Below are 27,978 nucleotides of genomic sequence, written 5' to 3'. Positions count from 1 at the left end.
GCTAGTAAAATGTGCTTAGGACAATGATAGGGAGAAACACAGCCTCCTCTAGGAGCCCAGGTGAGGAATAGGCCTGGAGTCTCATGATCAGGGTGGGAAGAGAGTGACCCAGTCTCAGATGTGACCATGCAGAGGGAATGCTCAAGACCAAGACTGTGGGCCTGGGGAACAGGTCAAGGTGAGGGCTGATGCAGGGACCGAGGAAGAGGAGTTGAGGGATAGAGTCTGGAGAGTTAGGTCAAAGCTTTAGCACAAAGAATCTATAGGCTTAACTAATGAGTTTGCACTTTTTCAGGTGCAGTGGGAAGACAGCAAAGGTGTTTTGAATGAATCGTTTTGTAGCTATCGAGTTTATAGGTTCTCTGGATTGAATGGAAGTCTTATGTCCATAGGCAGACAGTCCAACATGGAGCCTGTAGCAGGAATTAATCCAGGCAGGAGCTGGTGATTGACTTAGCTAGCAGGCAGCAGCAGTGGGGTGAGTGAACTCGGTCAGCTTGACAATCTAAGGAGACACATCAGCCAGGGCTGTGTGAGAGAGTCGCTTTGGGGAAGAGTGATGGTGTCAGGGAAGATTGATCCCAAGTATCTCACTGGGTGTTTACATGGCCGGTGTGGGCTGAGCTGTGCCTATCACTGAAGTGGGGCGCACAGGGGGTAGGATGAGTTTTGGTTTGGGATCTAATTGAGGTTTTTGGGTTGGTTTTTTTTTTTTAAATATTTATTTATTTATACACGCACTGGGTACAGTCAGAAGCACAGGAGGGTGAGAGAATTCACCAGAGCCAGAGCGGGGAGCAGAGCAGGCAGAAGGACCGAGGTACACTGCTGAGGGGAGCAGCGGGCGGCAGGAGAGGTCCGTGCGCCATGCGGGACCTTCCTGTGGCCGGGGAGTGCCGGGGATCGAACCGGCGCTGCAGAGGCCGCGGGCAGCTTCGCAACCCAGCGCTCAACTGCTGCGCCACCAGGGAGGTCCTCTAATTGAGTTTTAAGGTACTCATGGTCCCTAAGTAGATTTGTGCAAAGTTTGCTGGAGGTAAAAGACCAGAATTTATTACACATTATTGTAGGGTCTCCATTGTAAAACACCCTAACAGAATCTACACAGAGGAAAAGACACTACATTGAACTTTAACTTCATTTGGACTTGAGAAATTTTGGAAAAGAGGGAAAATTGATTTTCCCCCCCTTTTTCACATTCAACTGATATTATTTTAGTGATGTCATTTTATAGATAAAGCAATGAGTATGTTTTCATTGCAACATCATTCAAGTGCCCAATCTGATTAGGTTCCCTGATCTGTGTACACAAAATGTTATGTAACAGAAAATCATAAGTTGCCAGGACCTCATTTTAAGATGTAGCCCTATCACTGGCTGATAACTGTTGTAATGGATGCTTCTCCCTTGATGTGGCTTCAAAATACTTCACAGGGACTGTGGAGTTTGTATTTTTGTATTTGCTTTTCTTTGTGATAAATTAATGCGTATTCATTGTAGAAATTTTATATAGAAAGTCCCAAAGAAGGGGTACAGCACCCAACCAGCATATTGCTGTAATTTCTTTTAGTGTTTTTATTTATTTGTTTGTTTGTTTATTTATACAACCACTAGGTACAGTCAGAAGTGCAAGAGGGTGAGAGAATTCACCAGAGTCAGAGCGGGGAGCAGAGCAGGCAGAAGGACCGGGAGCAGCTGGGGATCGAACCAGCGCTGCAGAGGCTGCGGGCAGCTTCGCAACCCAGTGCTCAACTGCTGCACCACCGGGGAGGCCCTCTTTTAGTGTTTTTGATGCATTTCTGTATAGCTGTATCATATTACAAAAGCAATTCAATTTAGTGTCTTCTTATAAAATGAAAACAAGAGTTCTAAGGTAAGTTCTAGCAGTGGGATGGGAACTGCATATCAGGTGGGGAACAAATCTACATTAAGTAGAAGCAAACTGGTCTGGGGGTCTAGGGAATAGCCTATATTGAAGATGGCATAGGTTAGATTTGGAGGAAATTTAAGTACCATTCAACATTGGAAATGCATATTGGACAGATGATGGAAGGAGACAGATGTGACTTGGGGTGGCGGGAGAGTGGAGACAAGTGGGGTGTCAGCTGCATGTAGTTTTAGAGATTTTCTGGATAATAATATTTTTCTTTTTTTTTTCCATTCCTTTTTTTCCCAGGAGAATATGAAAGTGTTACCCAGCCTGGTTTGTTTCATAGCTCTATTGATTTCTTCTCTGGAGGCTGGTAAGTTAAGTATGTCCTTGTGTTCTTGTCTGCTAAAAAAATGTTTTATTTAGAATACATGAATTACCTTTCCTACCAGACTCGTTTTTCTTACCTGTTTTTGTTGAATCCCAGGACACAGAACTTTCTGGTCATAGATATACACTGCTGAATGTTCCTCTCAGCATCTTAACCTCTTATTTTCTGACTTACACATTAGAAACTGAGGTCCAGTGAAGTTAAGAGCCTAAAGTCATGTACGTAGTTTTGAAGCAGGTCTCCAATGTCTAGCTCAGGCATTTTCCTGCTTTGTTGCTGATTGCAGAATGTGATATGGGAAATCCTGGCTTTCATAGGAAGAGGTGATAAATGTAACCTTTATGAGGGCATGGCTGAAAGCCATCCAGAGACAATTCTTTCTTCTTTCTCTCTTTCCCCCTTCCTTGCCTGCCATGACTACATAATACAAATGCATTGAGCCTTTACTCAGTGAATACAGTATACAGTAATGGATAATTTTGTCTGTGTGGGGTTTACATATCTGCATGGGCGAAAGCCAATACATTAGGTGAAAAAGAAATTTTGTTATATTGTGATTAAATGTAGAGAAAAAAATCTAGGAAAGGAGAGTTTAAGTGTTTGGAATTAGGTAGGCATAAGGTTAAATTTTTTTTTTTTGCTAGTATGACCAGAAAAGGCCTTTCTGAGCTGTTAACTTCTGAGTTCAACCTGAAAAAGGGCAGGGAAGGAGCTCTATAGATATCAGCCTTGGCAGATGTCTGTGGGGTGGAGGTGGGGGATATTCTAGGCAATATGTGCCTGGAGGCCGGGAATACTGACATGTTCTGGGAACTAAAATACTAATGTGGTTGGAGGAGAGTGAGAGGCAGGAAACGTGATAAGAGATGAGGTCATTTGGGTTGTGGTGGAAGGGTGGAGGGTTGATTATGTAGAACTTTGTAGATCCTTTCTAAAGGTCTTGACTTGCAGTTTTGGGTTATTTGTTCAATACTAGAGAGACGATCCAGCTTACATTTTAAGAGATTCATTGCGATTATTATATTGTGTACATATCACAGGGAGGCAAAGGCAGAAACAGAGAGGCAAGTTAGGAGACTATTGTAATAATCCAGGCAAGCCATGATGGTTGTCTGTTTAGACATGGTAGGGAGAAATGATGTGTAGTCAAGCTTTGTATAAAGTTTGAAGTTGGACTCCATATTGTTTTCTGGGTTTTTTTTTGGTTGTTGTTGTTTTAATTTTTTTTTTATTTTTATATTCCCCATACAATTGCAACCCCCTGATTTTTTTTCACATTTTATTTAAATTTTATTTTTTATATTCCCCACACAATTACAACCCCCTTATTTTGACCCCAAGACCTCCTTTCCCCACCCTCCAACCCCCCATAGAGTATCTCTGGTTCATAGTTGTTTGTTGATTTTGATATTTTCTTTCTTATAGTTATTCTTTTTCCTGGTCCCTTATTTAAGTTTTCTGGATTCCTGCTACGAGTGAGAGCATCCGGTATTTGTTGTTGCTAGTTTTTTTAATATGTGCCATTCTCACTGGTGTGAGATGGTATCTCATGGTAGTTTTGATTTGCATTTCCCTGATTACAAGTGATGTTGAACATTTTTTCATATGCCTGTTGGCCATTTGCATTTCCTCTTCAGAGAAGTTTCTTTTTAGCTCTTCTGCCCATTTTTTGACTGGATTATTTTCTTTGTTGTTGCTGAGTCTCATCAGCTCTTTGTAGATTTTTGTGATCAGTCCTTTATCATTAGTGTTGTGTGCAAAAATGTTCTCCCAGTGGGTGGGGTTTCTCCTTGTTTTTGTTATTGTCTCTTTTGCTGTGCAGAAGCTCTTTAATTTGATGTAGTCCCAGCTGTTTATCTTTGCCTTCACTATCACTGCTTTGTGTGATGTGTCTGTAAAGATGTCTTTGAGGTGCATATCATGTAGTGTTTCGCCTATATTTCCTTCTATGTATTTTATGGTTTCAGGTCTTATGTCTAGTTTTTTAATCCATTTTGAGTTGTTTTTTGTGCATGGTGTTAGGTAGTAGTCAAGCTTCATTCTTTTGCATGTAGCAACCCAGTTTTCCCAGCACCATTTATTGAACAAACTTTCTTTACTCCAGTGCATATTCTTTGCTCCTTTGTCAAAGATTAGTTGACCATAAATCTGTGGTGCAACCCCCGATTTTGACCCCAAGTCCTCCTTTCCCCAGCCCCCCCCTCAAATTGTGTCTCTGGTTCATAGTTGTTTGTTGATTTTGATTTTTTTCTTTCTTATAGTTATTCTTTTTCCCGGTCCCTTATTTAGGTTTTCTAGATTCCTGCTATGAGTGAGACCATCCGGTATTTTTCTTTTTCTTTCTGGCTTATTTCGCTGAGCATGATCCCTTCCAGCTCCATCCATATTGCTGCAAATTGCATGTGTTTAACTTTTTTGAATCCTGAGTAATATTCCATTGTGTATATGTACCACATCTTCTTGATCCAGTCATCTATTTTTGGGCATTTGGGTTGTTTCCAAAGCTTAGCTATTGTAAATTGTGCTGCTATAAACATAGGAGTGCAGGTGTTCTTTGGAATTGATGTTTCTGTGTCTTTTGGGTAAATACCTAGGAGTGAAATTGCTGGATCATATGGAAGCTCTATCTTTAGTATGTTGAGGAATCTCCACACAGCTTTCCATAGTGGTTGGACAAGTTTGTACTTCCACCAGTAGTGCAGGAGAGTTCCTTTCTCTCCACATCCTCACCAACATTTGTTGTTGCTAGTTTTTTCAATATGTGCCATTCTCACTGGTGTGTGATGGTATCTCATTGTAGTTTTGTTTGCATTTCTCTGATTGCAAGTGACATTGAACATTTTTTCATATGTCTGGTGGCATTTGTATTTCCTCTTTGGAGAAGTTTCTTTTTAGCTCTTCTGCCCACTTTTTGTCTGGATTATTTTCTTTGTTTTTGTTGAGTCTCATCAGCTCTTTGTAGATTTTTGTGATCAGCCCTTTATCGTTAGTGTTGGGTGCAAAAATTTTCTCCCAGTTGGTGGGGTTTCTGATGGCCATCCTACCAAAAGCAATCTACAGATTCAATGCTATTCCAATTAAAATTTCAATGTCATTCTTCAAAGAAATAGAAAAAATATTGATGAAATTCATATGGAGCCACCAAAAATCCCGAATAGCCAAAACCCTCCTGGAAAAAAAAAAGAAGGGAATGGAGGCATCACTCGCCCAGATTTCAAACTATACTACAAAGCCATAATAATCAAAACTGCATGGTATTGGAACCAGAACAGACACATGGATTAATGGAACTGAATAGAAAACCCAAAAATAAACCCACAGATATACGGTCACCTAATCTTTGACAAAGGAGCAAAGAATATGCACTGGAGTAAAGAAAGTTTGTTCAATAAATGGTGCTGGGAAAACTGGGTCGCAACATGCAAAAGAATGAAGCTTGACCACTACCTCACACCATGCACAAAAACCAACTCAAAATGGATTAAAGAACTAGACATAAGACCTGAAACCATAAAATACATAGAAGGAAATATAGGCAAAATACTACATGACATGCACCTCAAAGACATCTTTACAGACACATCACCCAAAGCAGTGATAGTGAAGGCAAAGATAAACAGCTGGGACTACATCAAATTAAAGAGCTTCTGCACAGCAAAAAATGGACTCCATATGGTTTAACGATAGGCTGGAGGTGGGTGTGTGAGAAAGAGAAAACTCAAGGACAATCTAAGGATCTCAGTCTGAGAAAATGTAAGGTGATGTTGCCATTGATGGGCTGGGGGAAGATTCAGTGTACAGATTGTTCATCTTTAGTTTAGCATCCCTTAGATGTCTACATGATGATGTTGACTAAGCTGTCTAGAGACTGAGAGGAGTCTGGGTTGCAGATAAAAAGTTGGAGACCTCAGCAAGCAGCTCATATTAGATCCATGAGACTAGAATGTATACCCTTGGGAGCAACTGAGGCTAGGAAAAATGTGAACTTAAACAACTGAAACTCATAGCCCTGAAAGGATTGTTGTTCACAGAACTGATGAAATGCTAGCTTGAAATGTAGGAGGAGAATCAGCCAAGGGTTCTGAGAGTCAAGTGAGGAAAAATGTTTCAAGGATGGAGAATAGTTAATGTCATTACAGATATGTTAAGTTAGATGATGTTTCAGAAATGTTTATTTTAATTAGCAACTTAAAAGGAACCTGAATTAGAACAATTTGGTGGAATGTTGGAACAAACCCCCCAGATAAATAGAAGGGTTTATCTAGATGAGACATTACTTAAATCTTACCTAAGGTTTACTCTTTATCACTATTCTTTTTGTTGCTTCTGTTACTCTTATTATCTAAATACTTCAGAGTCCTCACTCTGTGTAGGTACATTCTAAATGTCTGGCCACTTCTTTATGTTTTTAAACAACTTTATTGTTTAATAAAGGAAATCTGTTTCCTTCTGGATGTATTATAGATTTATTTATTGAGATTTAGTTATATATACCCTTTTAGATGGATTTATAGTCTTTTTATTTATTTATTTTTTTGGTGGGACCATCGCCAGTGGCCGGGGATGAACCGGCGCTACAGAGGCTGAGGGCAGCCTGGTAACCCAGCGCTCAACTGCTGCGCCACCAGGGGAGGCCCTATAGTCTTTTTAAATAGTTATTTAAAAAAATCATTTAGGGGAAATGAGAAGTTATAAACTAAAAACATATCCACACTGACTTTTATAATTACTTATGTAGTTCCTTTTACTGATGTTCTTTACATTCTCATGTGGATTTGAATTTCCATCTACTCTAATTTCATTTCAGCCTGAAGGGCTCCCTCTATTGTGTCTTATTGGATTAGTTTTACTCATGTTGAACTCTGTCAGTTTTTGTTTACCTGGGAATGTCTTCATTTATCCTTTACTTTTGAAGCATTATTTTACAAGAATTCTTGGTTATCATTTTTTTCTCTTTTAGCACTTTGAATAAGTCATCCCATTGCTTTCTGGCTTGTATGGTTTCTGAGATGTCAGCTGTTAATCTTATTGATTACCCCTTGTATATGAGGGAATTTTTGTTCTTCTCTCTTTTTAAGACTGTTTTTATTTGTCTTTCTCTGTTTGCCTATGATGTGTCTAGGTGTATTCTTTTTGTTTATAATATTTGAAGTAATTTGAGCTTCTTGTATGTATAGATTAATGATTTTCATGAAATTTGGGAAATTTTAACCATTGTGTCTTTTATTGACACTTTTTCAGACACACTGCCATTATTCACATTTGGTATTCTTGATGATACCCTACATGTCCTTAAGGCTCTGTTAAGTTTTCTTAATTCTTTTCACACTGGATAATCTAATAATCAGTTGACAAATCTTTAAGTTTACCATTTTTTTCTTCTGTGAGTTCAAATCTGGTGTTAAGCCCTGCTAGTCAAGTTTTCATTTTAGTAATTTGACTTTTCTGCTTCATTCAATGGTTCTTTTATTTCTGTGTTGATATTATTTACTTGGTGAAATATTGTTGCCATATTTTTCTTGAATTCCTTAGACATGATTTTCTTTTGTTCTTTGAACATGTTTAGGACAACAGATTTTTAAGTCTTTTTCTAGTAAATGCCATGTCTAGACCCTTTTGGAGTTTCTACTGATTGAGTTTTCTCCTGTGGATGGGGAATATCTTCCTTCTCTTTGGAGTTTTGCTGAAGATTGAACTTTTTAGGTAGCATGATGCGGCAACTCTAGAAATCTATATATAGCTGATTTTTTATTGTTGTTGCTGCAGCTGATGTTCATTTGTTTAATAATTTTCTTGGAATACTTCTGCAAAATCTATGTATCTCATTATAGCCATTGGAATCTGGTTGGTTAACTCATGGAGAATAATAGGCCTGAAGTGAAACATGTGACCCGAATAGGGATAGTATCAAACTAGTGGTTAGAAACTAAAAAGAAGAGCAACTTTTATCCAGGCTTAACTTAATTTTAAAAACAAGCACAGCTATTGATTCACACTTCTCAACATAATCAGATGATCCACCTGTGGTATAATTGTCAGGTAAAAACTATAACTTCACAATTCAGTGGTCCAAAGTTTGTTTGTTTTTTTAAGTTCATAGGAAGTAGAGAAATAATATGAAAACAGCTCAAGAAATGTATTAACAAGCAACAATATACTAGAAAAGAGGAACATGTAGTTTTGACAAGTAAAGAAACTGAGAGGAAAGTGGTCTACATAGAAAAGTGTGCATCCTGAAAGTCAGGTGTGAAGATTTTAGAGTTAGAATTTATAACTTAAACCTCCCCTATTTCCAGAATAAAAAGGACATTTTGCAATATTTGTATTTCGTGGCTCAGGCATCTACCTCACATAATTCTATTCCTTACTCTTTCTAAGCTTTACTTATTTATTTTTGATTTTTTTAATTGATGCCCCATGAATAATAAGATTTTTTCATTCTACCTGTTGAGAACAGTATTTATTCCCTGCATTATGTGTCCTCCAGATATTATACCTCTAAATCTTTTGGCATGTCTCACTATGACCTTGGATAGCTCTCTTACATGCTTAAACTAATTGAATCTCAGCTACAATCTTGCTGGAGATTTGCTGCATATCTGCAAAGCACACTTTCTCACCCTGTGTAAGCAGATCTTATCTCTTTGATAACATGCAAACTCTTGGTTTACCTGGATTTCTAGCTCTAACTCCTCAACTCAACAAAAACATTGGACTTTGCCTACACTTTCTCATTATAACATCATAGCCTAGAACCTCTGTAGGCATTAATTTGAGAAAGTTGTAGAGTTCACCTTCTTCCCCTGCCTCCAGCTTTCTGTATTTCTGTCCTGTGTTCCCTGGTGTTAACGGTCTTGAACATTGTTGTTAATATGCTTTGTTCATTTTTTCATTGTTTAGGTGGGAGGGTAAATCCAGTCCCTGTTACTCTGTCTTGTACTACAGTAGATAGTTCTTCTATATTATCCTCAATATTTAGAGGACTAAAAAGGGGATGAATGAGGTTAACTTGCTGAAGGACACAGAGAGTAAGTGACAAAACTGAATTTGGATCTAAATGTTTCAGACTCCCAAGATAAAGCTCTTGATCATAAGGCCTTTAAACTTTCTTATGTAATAGGAATTGATGTATTTAATATTTGATGTATGTAGATTCTACATTAAGAAACATGAACTTTTTATAGAAATGAAAATTGCTTTCCCATTTTCTCTTTTAAAGATAAATGTGAAGAACATGAAGAAAGTAGGATTTTAGTTTCATCTGCATATGAAATTGATATTCGTTCATGTTCTCCTAACTTAATGAAAAACAACATCACTATAATTTGGTATCAAAATGACAGTACAACACCAATATCTGCAGAAAGAAACTCCAGGATTCATCAGTACAAAGATAAGCTTTGGTTTGTTCCTGCAAAGGTAGAAGATTCAGGACATTTCTATTGTATAGTAAGGTAAGAAAGGAATTAAATATGAAAAACTGGTGTTCTAGGTATCTGGAGTAGTTAAGAACAGAAAAAAAAATTTTTAGTGCTCAATTCACTTGTTTGATTTATTTTAGAAATTCAACTTACTGCCTCAAAAACAAATTAACTACAAAATTTGTGAAGAACGAGCCTCACTTATGTTATAATGCAGAAGCTGTATTTCCACAGAAACTATTCATTGGAGGAGATGGAACACTTGTGTGTCCTTATTTGGATCTATTTAAAGATGAAAATAATGAGTTTCCCAAAATACAGTGGTATAAGGTAATTTCATTTTAAAAGAAATTGACATTTTACTTTCCCAGCAAATGAAATAGTTTTCTGCCATAGACAATTGAATAAGTCTGTAAAGTACTTCTTAATTTGGCATTTTATTTGTTTTTGAGGGGAAAATTATGAACATTTGAAAAAAAATCTTTTAAAATATTTATTTATTTATACAAGAACCGGGGTACAGGCTGGATGCGCGGGAGGGTGAGATGATTCACCAGAGGCAAAGCAGGGAACAAAACAGGCAGACTGACAAAATACACTGTTGAGGGGAGCAGCGGGCAAGACAGGAGAGGTCTGCCACGCCATGTGGGACCCTCGCCAGCCAGCCGGCCAGGATCAAACCTGTGCTGCAGAGACTACAGACAGCTTCACACTGCTGTGCTCAACCACCTGTGCCACCAGCGGAGGCCCATATTTGCAAAAATTTTAACACTGCATGCATTTGATTTAAAGCTCAACAAAGGTCTTGTTTTCTGTTATTTTTATTTAATTTAATAAGCTATAGATGAGAAAAGTACACTAGAAATAAAAGATGTTTAAAGATAAGGCTGATTACAAATTTTGGATTTTTAAGAGATAGCTATTTATTATAAAATATGTTATTTTGTATTTTATTAAAAATATTAAGTAGTCTTTAAATAATTTAATGGTTATTATAACTTTTAAAAACAGATTGGCTAGCACTCAGTGAAACACATCCTGTTTTTGTACCTTTGATCTACTTAGTCTGTTTGAATTTACATGAAGAATCATCTGGTAGAGATTGATTAATACAAAGTACAAAATATCAGTGAAGAAGGAAGTATAGATTATTAAGGAACTATATTTCCTCAAATATGTTCCTCTTGCAAAATAAATTTGTACTCATCTTTGAAATGCAAAACTCATAGACACAAAAATTTAATATCCTAGGAATATAATTAACTTTTGCCAAAAAATACAATATAAAATTTATATGCAAGGAATCTTTATATATATGTATATATGAAAGTTATATAGGTAATTATATATATATTGCACTTGCCAATGTGAAAAAGTGGAGTTTCTTAGCTGGTAGACTGGGTAAAGTGATTCATTGGTTTTCAACAACTCTTTTTTCCCTCTCCTTTTATCTAGGATTGCAAACCTCTACTTCTGGACAATGTAAATTTCACTGGATCACAGAATAAGCTCCTCATAAGGAATGTCACTCAAGCACATAGAGGACACTATACTTGTCATGCAACCTACATACACTTGGGGAAGCAGTATCACATCACCCGGGCAATACAATTTACTACTGTAGGTGAGTCATAGTTCTGTCCCTTGTAGTTGAAATCCAAGAAGGCCCAGAAACTGTGGTTCTCATATTACCTTCAATTTCCATGAAGGAACTAAATCCAAGGGAAGTTTGAGGTTTGCCAAATGTCCATGTCTTTTGTTTAGTTTTTTTGATGCTAAATACTATGTGAATGTTTTTCTTTTCTGCTCAAATGCAGTGCTAACTAAACAGAAAGAATGAGTTATGCTTCCAGCTGAGCTCCAAGGCTTATTCTTTGCCATGCCTACAGATGGTTCTTTGAGACTGCACTGGGCCTGCCTTGGATCTGTGTATAAGCTCTGGGAATCTTCACTATTGCATGTCTAGCAGTGAGCATCACTGGCACAGTGCAGTGAATGCTAGTGGACTTTTAAATAAATTACACTCCCAGAATCTTCCTTTCATTAGTACCATGTTAGCTTAGTTTACTTAACCTCTCTTGTCCTGCTTCCTCCTCTGTGAGGAGAGCATGCATCTTCCCAAGGTTGTTGGGAAGATGAGAGATCAGGTGTGCTTCGCTGGTGCTCATGTACCTGGTATCAAATAGATGAGCAACAAATAGGTGTAAGATGATTTTTCTTGTTAATTATTCTGGGGCTTTCAATGATATATTAATGATGCTTTGTATTAAAAATAACTTTATAACAAAATAAATCAAAATGCACTCCTAGAAATTACCTGGGGAGGGGCTGAATGCTTTATGTAAATATCAGGATTTTGTAAGCTTTCAGCAATATAAGAAGAGCTGTTCTGACCAAGACTGAAAGTTAAAGGGACCTCTATCAATAATTATATGGTGGGACTAAGGCATAAATAAGGGTATCCCAGGTAAATCCAGAACATGATCACCCTGCAGAGAGTGAAGTTTTCTTAATTCTATAATTACATTTTTCTAATAATATTTTTATTGAATCAAAATTAATTCCTTGCCTAAATCCCATAGGCATCAGCGAATCATAATTTTCAACAGACCTTGTGTTATAACCATCTTGTCACTCCAGTTGCCTCTTTTGGTCATTGTGCAGTGCTAGCTTGATTTTCTTGAGATGCAGCAACCAGACCAGCAGATAGAAATTTAGGAAAAATGGAGACCAAGGAAATTTAACAAAATAGGTCAAATATATTTTAAATATTCTCCTTTTCCTTTTCTGATCTCATACATAGAAATAATATAAAAATATTATAAATATATTTATAACATAAAATAATCAGGGTGAGGTCATATTTTGTTTTCTTTTAAAGGTATATCCAAAAATATTTACGAATACCTACTATGTGCCAGACACTATTCTAGGATTACATTAGGGAACTGAAGAGCCTACATCCTACTCTGAGTAAACATTTTTTGGATTACAGTAGAATACATTCATGTTTTCTTAGCATTCAAGTTTGTAGTTTCTCAGGATTGATTGAAGATCAACCTTATACTTTTCTATGAATTTTAATAAATTATGCCAAATTGCTTGGCATTCTTCAATAACTGTGTGTATTTCACTCTTGGGATATTGCTCAAGTTACTAAATATAGGCCTACCTAGCACTGAGCTGTTTTGGCTAGTAATACTCCATCCAGGGAATTGCTTTTCTGTGACTTCAGGTTTTTCTTCATTTGCTTTAATAGAAACACTTGTCTGGAGACCCCAGGCCCTGGCAATATGTGTGTTTTATTTGTAGCACCAAACTCGGTGGATTCACAGAGACCTACACTTTGTAGCAGCTGCCACAGTTTTGTGGTGGTCTCTGTGTTGACCTCCCATCTTTACGCCCAGCCTTCTGTCTCCTGCCATATATGCTTTGGGTACTCAAAGGACATCTGACCAGATGCCATGGAGGATACACATTGGTATATTTTGCCTAGAGTTGTTGTCACATGAGAGTCTAATCTATACGAGACTGAGAAGCCCTGTGGATATTTTTCTTTCAGAGGACAACAAACCTAGGAGACCTGTGATTATTAGTCCTGCTAATGAGACATTGGAAGTTGGCCTTGGTAAGTAGAATCCAATCAGGATGTGCTGAAATCACTATTCTGAATTAAGATAAACTCCATCTTTACTACACAAAACCTGAACAGTTTACAGACTGTATCTATAATTAGAGGGAAAGTGGCAGCAGTTAAGTCTTCACGTTTCTCTGGGTTTCCTGCCTCTAGTTTGACTTGCCCACCTTTACTTTCCTATGAACACTATTACCCATGAAAGCAGCAATCAAAGGCTGAGTTCAACAGACCTGAGAATAATAAGTGTAATTTATTAGGAGTAGGATGAGTTTCTTATGAAAAGTAAGCTTTGAAGCAGAATATAAGCTACAGTCCTAAAAGTTATCCTAGAAAAATACTTTCAAGTTAATAAAAGTTTTTGTTTCAGGAACAAGACATAATTCTATAAGTCTTCAGATCTATGCTGTATAATACAATAGTCACCAGTCACAGTGGCTATATATATGCTATTAAAAATTAAGTAAATTAACTTAGTTCAAATAAAAATTATTCAGACACATTTGCCATATTTTAAGGACTTAATAGCCACATACAACTATAGAATATTTCTGCTACCTGGAAAGTTCTGTTGGATACCACTGGTCCAAACATAAAAAATAGCTTGTGTTATAGGAGAAAAAAATCAGGATGGATATAGATTTTTCTTCTGTAATAGTGACTGCATGAAGACAATGAAAAATTGTACAAAATTAGATGGTAAAAGTTTGTGTTCTTGTTAATTCTTTGAATTAACATAGATAACTGTATGAATTCTGTACTTGACCAAGTTGTTATTATGGTAGAAGATGATATAAAGACATTCTAATATATAAACAAAGATGTGAAAAATTAATATTAAATATAGGCCAATTGAATCTAGAGCACATTTCTCAGAATCTTTTTTTTATTATTATTGTCCCCTTGTAGAGTCTTAGAATACATTTCTCCCCTATCTTGAAATTTTAATCCCTCAGATATATTGTATATCTATTGATGTAGTATAATGGCCCTTGGAGAGGCACAAATCATTGCAATGACTAAGATTTTTTTTTTGCATAATTTAAGGTTCAAAATCCTAGGTTGTATTGATCTCCAAATCTAAATAGTTTCATATAAGGAAGTAATTGTTTATATAAATTAAAAATCTAACAGTTATTTTAATAAATGTGATGGATGTATACATCTCCCTATCAATTGATTATCCTGAAGGGTGACAAATAGACATTTGATAAGATCCAATGGTTAACCAAAAATATTGGGTACTGGGTGTTTTGGGGATAAATGGCACTCACATGCCCTGTTTGACAAAGATAGACTGATAGCTTCCCTTGGGAAAGGGGTTTGGTTTTGAAAATATGTATGTCTTTTAACTTGATTGTACTTTCAGATTTATTTTTTAAAGATTTATTAATTTATTTATACAAGCACTGGGTACAGTCAGAAGCTCGGGAGGGTGAACAGGCAGACAGACGAAGTACACTGCTGAGAGGAGAGGAGGACGGCAGGAGAGGTCTGCGCCATGTGGGACCCTCCCGGCAGCCAGGGATCGAACTGCTGCTGCAGAGGCTGTGGGCAGCTTCGCAGCCCAGCGCTCAACCGCTGTGCCACTGGGGAGGCCCTGTACTTCAGATTTTTAATTCATAGTTCAGGATGTACAATATCTGCAAACTAGAATGTTCACTGGAATATTACTCATCACCCAAAATTAGAAATATTATTTAGCATTAGGAAAAATCTAATCAGAATATATCTTTATTATGGAATACTACATAGCCATGAAACCAGCTATTTTGGAAGGGTAACCATGTGATCTGAAATTTCCAATATACAATAATTACATACAGGAAACAATAACACTCCATTATAAAAATTGTTTGTATATGAAAAAGTTAGGAAATGAGATACATAAAGTTACTAATAGTGGTTATCTCTGGATGGTATTTTAAAGGAAATTTTTCTTTTCTTTGTGTTTTTCTATAATAGAAAATTTTATTTAATAACCATTTGTATAGATAGATCAGGTGAAAATCAATTGATGTTGTGTTTAACAATACATTGCTTTGCAGGATCTCAGCTACAATTGATCTGCAATGTCACTGGCCAGTTGACTGACTATGTTTACTGGAAGTGGAATAACTCATTTATTCCTGATGATGATCCAATACTGGTGGAGGAGTATAGACAGTAAGTATGCTGAGAACCAATCATGTGATAAAGTTTTGATATCAAATTCCATGTCATGGTCTCTGTAACCTTGATGGTTTAATCTAATAGCAAGGATTAGTTGGCAGTTATTTGGTTCTTAATCCTTTGCTGCCCTTTTTGAATTTTTGCTAAGTGAAATAAGATTTATAAGATCTTGAACATTTAAGGTAAAAATTCATGTAATCTTGGTACAAAATCCAGGCTACTTGGAAGGTTTTCTCTTAAATCATTAAATACGTGTGTGTGTGCAATGTATATATCAATATTAATTCAGGCATATGTATCAACAGTCCAATGAAGCAGTTTTCCCGAATTATTTTTCATGTTATTCTTTTCCTTAAAATACTGAATGTTTTCCTTAAAAAACATTCACTAAGTGGGGCCAAAATCAGTAATAGTAGGGCTTAAGTCTCTGATGGCTCCTATTATTACTAACAGCCTTATTGTTATACTGTGCTTAGGGCTGGTGATAAATTTTGCTGTAATTTATGTGACAAATAAAGAGATAAACCATGTATATATTTCTTATGTATAGTTGTGCAATTTCCTTAAACAACCTTATTTATTTTCTCTCTTTTTTTTTTTTGAACAGGATAAAAAATCCTTCAGACAAAAAAAGGAGTATAATCATAACAGAGCTTAACATTTCAGCAGTGGAAAGTAAATTTTATGTACACCCATTTATCTGCTTTGCCAAAAATACAAAGGGTATGGATGTAGCATATATCCAATTAATACATCCAGGTAAACAACATAACTGTTTATTTGAATTGCAGTATTATTTTATTGCATGACCTTGTTTTTGCAATGCTATTTCCTCTGCCCACGACAATCTTAAATTCCTCTTAAACTGAGTGGTTTCTATTCCTCTTCCACTTCTGTCTTCTTTCACAACTATCTTCTAGGAAACTTTTGTGTCCCATGGCCTGTGCTTAACACAGATCTTTGCCCAAATAAATGAGGTTAGGGTCTCTTTTACCGAACTTGATGGTGCCATAGACTTAGTGTTCTTTACTTGATGATAAATTCTTGATGTGCACACATTTATCTTATTAATAACTATTTCCAGAGTTAGTATCAGCTTAAGTTTTGGATGTTGTAGGTACCTAAAAAAATTTTTTTAGGTAAATGACTATGTGATGGCTGCACAGGGGAACCCTATATATCCAGTTTCCGGGGAGGATATCAGATATTACAGTTTTTAAGAATTGTATAATCAAACATAGTATTGAAAACATTTGTGAAATATTTTAAGATTATAGTTAAATTAAAAGCAAGATATATATGACTGTGCAATTGAAAGATAATCTGAGATAATAGAGAGGGGGGCGGAGCAACATGGCGGCGAGGAGACGCTGCGAGTAAGATCTCCCATTAAAAAAAGTTAATAGGGAGGAAAAGCGGCAGGTCCCAGTGAGAACTGGGACACGGAAGATAAACGGACGGACGACTCCAGCAAACTGCCCGAAGAAGAAAGTTGCCATAAAAGAGGACGAGAAGGGAGGGAAGCGCAGAACCCTGCTCCCCTCCCCCGCCCACAGAGGCGGCACTCTCCGACCGGCAGAGACAAGGGAAACAACAAACCAAAACGCCCAACAAGAAAAACGGATGCAGCAAGCGGGACTGTGAGTGGAAAGGAACTATTTCAGCCACCACACCCCGTGAACGGGAGCTGAGGCGAACCCTGCAGGACCCCCCGCGGAGGTGAGCTCCAGCCGCCATTAAAGAGCCCCGCCCCCCAGGAGGAGACCAGCACCAGCACACAGCCCCGGCCGCCCGGTAAGCTTGCGCGAAAGCGGCGCTCGGATTGCAGCTGCCCAGGGCCCTGCGCCTGCGACCTAGGCTTGCGGGGAGACAGCGGAGGCCCTCCCTGAGTGAGCAGGAACAAGGCGCCCAGGCAGGGGAGCGGGATTCAAAAGGCGCCATTCCCGCGCCACTGATCTGGGCTACAGCCCGCGTCCTGGAACTGAGGGCTTTGGAACTGAGACCCGGGCGGAGGCCCTCCCTGAGTGAGCAGGAACAAGGCGCCCAGGCAGGGGAGCGGGATTCAAAAGGCGCCATTCCCGCGCCACTGATCTGGGCTACAGCCCGCGTCCTGGAACTGAGGGCTTTGGAACTGAGACCCGGGGCACGAAATTAGGGGCGTGGGTTCCCCAAGACGGTGGGGCACAAGGCAGACACAGCACCCCAAAGCCGTTGAGGTGTACCCTACCATCCCCGCTCTGCTCCCTGTCCCACGGGGTGGAAAATCAGCTCCCCAAGGGCTCTAGGAGAGATCTCTGGTGCCACCTAGCGACTTGACCCCAGCACAGGCTACTGAAGGAGCTAGTGGCCAGCTGGGGAGTTAGCCCACACCGGGCCCCTTCTGAACAAGTAGTCTAAGCCCACAGGGAGAGCGAGCACCCACAGCCGGGGCAGACCAGGCGCGCAGAATAGTGTGCCTGAGACCAGAAGCGCAGGGAGTGTGTCCCACATCACCAATTTAGAACAGGGACATTTCTTCAGTAAAGACTACCTGCAGAAGGCTTCCCCAGGAGCCAGAGGTGAGCGGGGGAAGTTCGCCCACGCCAGACCCCCTCTGGCCTGCAGTCCAAGCCCAGAGGGGAGCAGGAACCCACCGCCGGGGCAGACCAGGCGCACAGGGGAGTGTGTCCCCACATCGGCATTTTAGAACAGGGACCTTTCTCCAGTAAAGGCTGCTTGAAACTGACAGATGACTCCTGGAAGAACCAGAGGGGAACAGAGAAGCCCACCCAAGATGCCGGCAAGTCCCAACAACACAGTGTCCCAACGCATACGGCAAATTAGAAAACAGACAGTAGGGAGGAGAAGAACCACACGCAACCTAGCAACTCTCCAGAGAAAAAGCACACCACAAAAAGAAAGCCAGCCCCCAGATTGCAACGACAATAACTTGGAAGAATTTCTGAGCCTTCCAGAAAGAGAATTTAAAATTGCCGTGATTAAAAAACTGACAGAAGTCATAAAGGAAAACAATGATAAGGGAAAAATAATCAACGATCAGAAGAATGCAATTGAGTCCCTAGAGAGGGAAAACAATGGTCAGAAGAAAGAAATTGAGTCCCTAAAGAGGGAAGTAAAAGAAATGCAGGAGATCAAAGAATTAATGGAAGAACTAAAGAATTCTGGGAAAAGCAATGAAAGCAGAATAGATGAAATGGAAGAACGAATAAGTAATCTTGAAGACACAGAAATAAAAAGAACCAAAACAGAGAAGGAAAGAGAAGTACGAAGGAAAAAGAACGAAGAAAGACTTCGGGAACTATCTGACTCCATGAGGAAAGGAAATATAAGAGTTATAGGAATACCAGAAGGAGAGGAGAGAGATGTAGGAACAGAGAAAATATTCAAAGAGATAATTGAAGAGAACTTCCCAAATATGAAGAAGGAGCTGAAAATTGATATACAAGAAGCAAGAAGAACACCAAACTTCCATGACGAAAGGAAAAATACAGCAAGACACATAATAGTAAAGCTCCCAAGAATCCAGGACAAGGAAAAAATAATGAAGCTGGCAAGAGGGAAGAAACAGATAACATTTAAAGGAAAACCAATCAGGCTGACATCAGATTTCTCCGAAGAAACACTACGGGCAAGGAGAGAGTGGAGGGACATAGTCAACAGACTCCAAGAAAACAGATGCCAACCAAGAATACTCTATCCCGCAAAGCTCTCCTTCCTCTTTGAAGAAAGAATATGGACCTTCCCAGACAAACAGAAACTCCGGAATTTCATTGCAACTAAACCCCCACTCCAAAAAATACTACAAGGAGTCCTAAAGCCAGAACCTCAGAGCGACGAATAACAATGAAAGAAGGCCAAAAAAAAAAAAAGTTATTAAAAGAATAAATAAATAAAATCAAAGGAAAGACAAACACAATGGCAAATACAGATGTTAACATATCAATATTAACTCTAAATGTAAATGGACTAAACTCTTCAATAAAAAGACACAGAGTTGCAGCCTGGATTAAGAAACAAAACCCAACCTTTTGCTGTCTCCAGGAAACACATTTAGCTACAAAAGATAAAAATAGGCTCAAAGTCAAAGGATGGAAAACAATCCTACAAGCAAATGGGCCAAAAAAGAAAGCAGGAACAGCTATACTTATATCAGATAAAACAGATTTCAAACTCAAAAAGATAAAAAGAGACCCCAATGGTCACTACATTATGATCAAGGGGACAATACTTCAAGAAGAAATAACACTCATTAACATATACTCACCAAACGAAGGAGCACCAAAATATATCAGACAACTGTTGTCCTCTCTGAAAACAGACATCAGAGAAAACACATACGTAGTGGGAGACTTCAACACACCACTATCAACAATGGATAGATCAACAAGACAAAAAATAAGTAAAGAAACCAAAGCTCTAAATAAAGACCTAGAGCAATTGGGCTTAACAGACATCTATAGAACACTAAACCCCAAAAAAACGGAGTACACATTTTTCTCAAGCGCACACGGATCATTCTCCAGGATCGATCACATACTGGGGCACAAGACAAACATCAACAGATACACCAAGATTGAAATCATATCAACCATCTTTTCTGACCATGAAGGCATCAAACTAGAAATAAACCATAAAAAGAAGGCAAGGAACTTTCCTACCTCATGGAGATTAAAAACCACACTACTGGAAGACCATTGGACTAATGAGGAGATCAAAGAAGAAATTAAAAAATTTTTTGAATTGAACGACAAGGAGGACACCAATATCCTAAATGTATGGGATGCAGCAAAAGCAGTAATAAGAGGAAAATATATAGCAATAGAAGCTCACATCAAGAAACAAGAAAGAACGCAAAGAAACAACCTAATCTCGAAGCTCAAAGATCTAGAAAAAGAACAACAAGAAAACCCCAAAACCAGTAGAAGAAAAGAAATAATAAAAACCAAAGCAGAAATAAATGAAATTGAAACTAAAAAAACAATCCAAAAGATCAATGAAACCAAGAGCTGGTTCTTTGAAAAAATAAATAAAATAGACAAACCCCTAGCCAGGCTCACAAAGGAAAAAAGGGAGAAAGCACAAATAAACAGGATCATCAATGAAAGAGGAGAAATCACAACGGACACAGCAGAAATCAAAAGAATAATCAGTAACTACTATGAACAGTTATATGGAAACAAGTTTAACAATCTAGAGGAGATGGACAAATTCCTACAACTCTACAATCACCCAAAGCTAGATAAAGAAGAAATAGAACACCTAAACAGACCAATTACAATTAGCGAAATTGAAATGGTAATCAAAAACCTCCCCAAAAACAAAAGCCCAGGACCTGATGGATTTACAAATGAATTCTACCAAACATTCAGAGACGAATTAGTGCCTATCCTTCACAAACTCTTCCAAAAAATTGAGAAGGAAGGGACAATACCAAACACGTTCTATGAAGCCAACATTACACTAATACCAAAACCGAACAAGGACAACACAAAAAAGGAAAACTACAGGCCAATCTCCCTAATGAACACTGATGCAAAAATCCTCAATAAAATTTTAGCTATCAGAATCCAACAATGTATCCATAAGATAATTCACCACGACCAAGTTGGATTCATTCCAGGGGCACAAGGATGGTTTAACATCCGAAAATCAATCAACGTTATCCAACACATCAACAAAAAGAAATATAAAAACCATATGATAATATCAATAGATGCTGAGAAAGCTTTCGACAAAGTGCAACACCCATTCATGATAAAAGCCCTTGAAGTTCTTGGGATACAAGGAACATACCTCAACATCATAAAGGCCATCTATGACAAGCCAACAGCCAGTATCATTCTCAATGGTGAAAAGCTGAAAGCTATTCCATTAAGATCTGGAACAAGACAAGGATGTCCACTCTCACCATTGCTTTTCAATATAATACTGGAAGTCCTAGCCAGGGCAATAAGACAAGAGAAAGACATCCAAGGAATCCAAATAGGAAAAGAAGAAGTCAAACTATCACTATTTGCAGACGATATGATATTATACATAGAGAACCCCAAAAACTCCACAGAAAAGCTAATTCAACTCATCAATCAGTTCAGTAAAGTGGCAGGATACAAAATCAACACGCAAAAGTCAGTAGCCTTCCTATACACAAACAATAAATCTGAAGAAGAAGAAATCAAAAAGACCATCCCTTTTGTTATTGAAAAAAAAAAAATCAAATATTTGGGAATAAATCTAACAAAAGAGGTAAAGGACCTATACAAAGAAAACTATAAAACACTGTTAAAAGAAATAGAAGAAGACACAAAGAAATGGAGAGACATCCCCTGCTCATGGATTGGAAGAATAAACATTATTAAAATGGCCATCCTTCCAAAAGCAATATACAGATTCAATGCTATTCCAATCAAAATTTCAATGTCATTCTTCAAAGAAATAGAACAATTATTGATGAAATTCATATGGAATCACAAAAAACCCCGAATAGCCAAAGCTCTCCTGAAAAAAAAAGAAGGGAATGGAGGCATCAGACTCCCAGACTTTAAACTATACTACAAAGCCATAATCATCAAAACTGCATGGTATTGGAACAAGAACAGACATACAGACCAATGGAATCGAATAGAAAATCCAGAAATAAACCCACAGATTTATGGTCAACTAATCTTTGACAAAGGAGCAAAGAATATGCATTGGAGCAAAGAAAGTTTGTTCAATAAATGGTGCTGGGAAAACTGGGTCGCTACATGCAAAAGAATGAAGCTTGACCATCACCTCACACCATACACAAAAATCAACTCAAAATGGATTAAAGAACTAGACATAAGACCTGAAACCATAAAATATATAGAAGGAAATATAGGCAAAACACTACATGATTTGCACATCAAAGACATCTTTACAGACACATCACCCAAAGCAGTGATAGTGAAGGCAAAGATAAACAGCTGGGACTATATCAAATTAAAGAGCTTTTGCACAGCAAAAGAGACAATAACAAAAACAAAGAGAAACCCCACCAACTGGGAGAACATTTTTGCACCCAACACTAATGATAAAGGACTGATCACAAAAATCTGCAAAGAGCTGATGAGACTCAACAACAACAAAGAAAATAATCCAGTCAAAAAATGGGCAGAAGAGCTTAAAAGAAACTTCTCTGAAGAGGAAATGCAAATGGCCAACAGGCATATGAAAAAATGTTCAACATCACTTGTCATCAGGGAAATGCAAATCAAAACTACCATGAGATACCATCTTACACCAGTGAGAATGGCACATATTAAAAAAACTAGCAACAACAAATGTTGGCGAGGGTGTGGAGAAAAAGGAACTCTTCTGCACTGTTGGTGGGAGTGCAAACTGGTCCAACCACTGTGGAAAGCTGTGTGGAGATTTCTGGACCTACTAAACATAGAGCTTCCATATGACCCAGCAATTCCACTCCTAGGTATGTACCCAAAGGACACAGAAACATCAATTCCAAAGAACACCTGCACCCCTATGTTTATAGCAGCACTGTTTACAATAGCTAAGCTTTGGAAACAACCCAAATGCCCAAAAATAGATGACTGGATCAAGAAGATGTGGTACATATATACCATGGAATATTACTCAGCATTCAAAAAAGATAAACACATGCAATTTGCTGCAACATGGATGGCGCTGGAAGGGATCATGCTCAGCGAAATAAGCCAAAAAGAAAAAGAAAAATACCGGATGGTCTCACTCATAGCAGGAATCTAGAAAACTTAAATAATGGACCAGGAAAATGAATAACTATAAGAAAGTGAAAATCAAAATCAACAAAAAACTATGAACCAGAGACACTTTTAGGGGGGCGGGGGCGGGAGGGGAGGGATTGGGGTCAGAATGGGGGGCTGCAATTGTATGGGGAATATAACAATAAAATTTATTAAAAAAAAAAATAAATAAATAGATAATAGCTCTTTAAATATTAAAAAAAAAAAAAAAAAAAAGAAAGATAATCTACAAATGATTAGAATTAGTCAATGAATTAATTAGATGTGAGTAATCATAATTAGTAAATTTAACAAGATTGTTAGTCTATATGTCTATATAATATTTCTGTGTATATATGTAAATATCAAGAACAAAGAAATAGAAATTAATTTAAAACATACCATTTAGAATAGCATCAGAAATATAAAATAGTTAGAAATAAATCCAGCAAAACATGTCAAGATCTCTAAAACACAAAAAACTTTATTGCAATAAATTCGAGAACTAATAGATGGAGGGATAGTCACATGGATTGAATGACAATGTTATAAAGATACCAGTTCTTCCAAAATGAATCTATAGTTTCAAAACAATTCCAATCAAAATTTAGCAGTATTTGTATAAGTGTGGGTATATTATTGGGGGCAAGTTTATTCTAAAAGTCATATGGAAATGTAAAGTTCCAACAATAGTCAAAATAGTCTTGATTAAAAGCAATACATCTGGAAGATTTATCCTACAGATATCACAATCTTGTATGAAACAATAGTAATTAAGACTGTAAATGTGAACCTGCAGTTGGGCTCATTGGATGTTGGAGTTCAGTTGGGCCACTTGATACCAAATGATATAGCTTGATTTCTACTTCAGATTCCAATCTATTGCAGATGGATCAAAGACCTAAATTGGAAAAGTAAAATAAAAGCTAATTGATAGTCTTTTCTGGTTGCCTGTATTGTCTCTAACATTAAGAAGTACTTTCTTCTTTTTTCCTTCTTTTCCATCACTCTCCCTCTTCTCCTGTCTTTCTTCCTGCCCCTCCTAAACTATAGTCACTGGGAGGATAATTAGAAAGTGAAGCCAAGAGAATGTGGTCATTTGAATCATTCCATTATGTTTCCCTCACTCACTGTTTTTTTTTTTTTTTGACATACAATCAAAATTTGGTTATTTGGCACATACATAAGCACATACACATGCAATGCTCCATGAGGAGAAAACAGGATTTATTACAATGTCTGTGGAACATTCCAAAAGTTTAAAAATGTACTTGGTCAAATGAAAACTTTAATAATTTACCAAAACTTGAGAGTTAATAAACTGTATTCTTTCAACAGAATCCAATAAAACTTGGTTCAACAGTGAAAAGTAAACCAAAAATGTTTTTTTTTAATAGATTGAGGAACATTCTAATAAATAACCCCTTAATCAAATAGGAAACCACATTAAAAAACAAATGTTCTCAAATGTAATAACAAAGAAAATATTTCCTGAACAAAACCAGGGGGATCAAACTAATGTTTATAGAAAATTGTATAGCTGTATATGATAGTAAATGTAATGCTGAAAAAAGTCCAAAACAGAATGATTAATGTATATAACCCCAGAAATTAGAAAAAGAAAAGCTAAATAAACCAAATGAAAGCAGGAGGTGAGTGTTAATAAAGATAAAAGCTTATGTTACCATCACCTAGCTCTCAACTCCCCCACTCTACTGTTATAACTCCAGCATCTCTTGCTGGCTTTTTTTTTTTTTTAAGATTTATTTATTTATGCATACAAGAGCTGGGGTACAGGCCAGAGATGCGGGGGTGAGAGGATTCACCAGAGACAGAGTGGGGAGCAGAACAGGCAGACTGACTGAAATACACTGCTGAGGGGAGCAGCAGTTGAGACCGGAGAGGTCTACTGCGCCATATGGGTTTCTCTCTGGCCAGGTGGGGATTGAACTGGTGCTGCAGAGGCTGCGGACTGCTTCCTAGTACGGTGCTTAACCCCTTGTGCCACCAGGGAGGCCATCTTGTTGGCTTTTGAGTGATTTTGACTTTGTCTTGTTTTACTATGGAGTGCTGTATCCTATGTTTGGCATTTTTTCTTTATTATTGTGTATTATACTGTTAAGGTAGAAATTTAATTCAGCACACATTCGTTGTATATGGTATCCATTCTAGATTGCCTTGTACATTAGTATCCATTAGTAAATGATGATAATGACTGGGTAAATACTGTCTCAGATTTGGAATTGCAGACCAATTCAATTCCAAATATGGTTTCTCTGGGATGATATTTAAATTGTTGTGCTCAAATTTTAATTATTTTGGTTCTAAAAACTTTACCCTCTTTTCTGTTATAGCCCCTGATTTCCAGAAGCATACAATTGGTCTACTGGTCATGTTAACAGTAGTAATTACATGCTTTGTTTTCATCTATAAAATCTTCAAGATTGATATTGTGCTTTGGTACAGGGATTCTTGCTATGATTTCCTTCCCCCAAAAGGTACCGTTTTGCATTCTATGCAATATTTTCTTATTGGAGAGAGGGGATTGTTAAGATATAGAGGATGATTAAGAGAATATACTCTTTTAATGTGACATGTATAAGATTAGACATTACTCTTATAATTAGCTTCATGACTGAATAACATTGTTTTTCAAATTACTGCTTTAGTGTTTGTAATGGTGGATAAATAGGCATCTAGACCATCTCTTTATAAATCCAGTAATTCAGAAACCATTGTTGAAAGTCCACTCTATGCTGAGTAGGACATACATACAGTCTGCCCTCAAATAAAGAAAGGACTCCATTTTCATGCAGCAAGGAAGTGCTGCCTTTCTCTTATGCTTAAATATTGCAAAAGGCTAAAACAACATTAATATGTGAAAGGAAGAACTGATAGAAATCAGGGCTGAGACATTTAGGGAAGAAAATAAGAACAGGGAGATAAGAATAGTTCCCACAGTGAGAGAAAAAGTGTCTCTTTCTGTGAGTTGGTCATCAAATGATGTAAGAACAGATTTGTAGTAAAAACACAATAAACAGAAACTTAGAAGGGATAAACACTTTAAAAGATATTATACTTTTGATATCGCTGCTTCATTTATACCATCATTCAAAAAGTAATAATTCATTCTTTTTTTTAAAAGATTTATTTATTTATTTATTTATTTATTTATTTATAAACACACTGGGTACAGTCAGAAGCGCGGGATGGTGAGAGAATTCACCAGAACCAGAGGGGAGGGCAGAGCAGGCAGACTGACGAAGTACACTGCTGAGGGGAGCAGCGGGCGGCGCACCATGTAGGACCCTCGCCCGGCGGCTGGGGATTGAACTGGCGCTGCAGAGGCTGCGGGCAGCTTCGCAACCCAGCACCCAACCACTGCGCCACCGGGGAGGCCCCATAATAATTCATTCTTTAATGCAGATTTGTAATACTGACTTTACCAAATCTCTTGTTTTATTTTGATCATATTTCACTCTTAGCTTCAGATGGAAAGACCTATGATGCATACATACTATACCCAAAGACCCTTGGGGAAGGGTCCACCTCTGATTCAGATATTTTTGTGTTTAAAATCTTGCCTGAGGTCTTGGAAAAACAGTGTGGATATAAGCTGTTCATTTATGGAAGGGATGATGATGTTGGAGAAGGTATGTATGTAATGGAATAAAGCAAAAGTCTTACTGTTAAACTAATCACTAATGTTGGGTTTCATCTTTCTGGAAGACAAACATAGGTATACATATTTGATCATCTTAACAGCCTCTGTGGGTGTATGATGATGGTTTTCACATTTATTTAATGCAAATCCTCTACTTTAACTAGCTTCATTCAATTTAGTTTTGGAAAACTTAGCCACAAGATTGATCCAATAGTTATGTTACAACTGATATACAATGTAATAGGAATGGTATAGATCACATGATTTAACAAGGTTTTTACACTTCTGCTGAAACTATTCTGAGTTCTAAATGAAATATTCAACATTGATGGGCCAATATTTGAGTTAGACTGTAAAATGGGGAATTCCCTTAATTTTAAGGTGAGAAAAAAAGCAGTAGGAAGCATAGGAATGTTGGCTTTGGTTCTAGGAAAATTACTATAAATTCTAATTTTACTTACCATGCTGTGCTTTATGTGTTTCAGACATTATTGAGGTCACTAATGAAAACATAAAGAAAAGCAGAAGACTAATTATCATTTTGGTTCGAGAGACATTGGGATTCAGCTGGCTGACGAGTTCATCTGAAGAACAAATAGCAATGTACAATGCTCTCATTCAAGATGGAATTAAAGTTGTCCTGCTTGAGTTGGAGAAAATCCAAGACTATGAGAAAATGCCAGAATCCATTAAATACATTAAGCGGAAACAGGGGGCCATACGCTGGTCAGGGGACATTAGAGCTGAGTCTCAGTCTGCAAAGACACGGTTCTGGAAAAAGGTCAGGTACCAACTGCCAGTCCGGCAGCAGCGGCCTTTGCTTAAGCATCAGTTACTGTCTCCAGGCACTAGGCCAGACTCTAAGGAGGAACTGCAAAGGGACGTCCAAGTGCCTCTTGGATAGTGGGGCAAGCTGGGCCCAGAGTCCTCGGGTGACTCCTGTTTATTGCATTACAGACTGGACAGTGTCCCTAGTGACTGAGATAGTCATTACATGCACCTCATGCTCCCTTATACCCAAGGTCACCTGAATTGGATTAAGGGAGCAGAACATGGTGACAATAGGTCAGGACAATTCAGAACAGAG

General features: G+C 37.7%; 1 protein-coding gene across 1 annotated transcript; it reads left to right on the top strand.

Annotated features, from left to right (window-relative positions):
- Positions 1-1,941: 1,941 nt before the first annotated feature.
- IL1R1 (interleukin 1 receptor type 1) lies at positions 1,942-27,795 on the top strand (the record flags this gene model as incomplete). Its single annotated transcript, XM_084234953.1, has 10 exons — positions 1,942-2,243; positions 9,481-9,715; positions 9,823-10,012; positions 11,138-11,306; positions 13,245-13,310; positions 15,365-15,482; positions 16,096-16,247; positions 25,582-25,725; positions 26,713-26,880; positions 27,377-27,795. The coding sequence occupies exons 1-10, from the start codon at positions 2,183-2,185 to the stop codon at positions 27,793-27,795; spliced, it is 1,722 nt and encodes a 573-aa protein (XP_084091079.1). The 5' UTR covers positions 1,942-2,182.
- Positions 27,796-27,978: the final 183 nt, after the last annotated feature.

This window comes from Talpa europaea (genome assembly GCF_964194135.1).
Source record: "Talpa europaea genome assembly, chromosome: 6".
Classification (NCBI taxonomy): Eukaryota; Metazoa; Chordata; class Mammalia; order Eulipotyphla; family Talpidae; genus Talpa; species Talpa europaea.
This window is presented reverse-complemented; position numbering and strand designations above follow the sequence as displayed.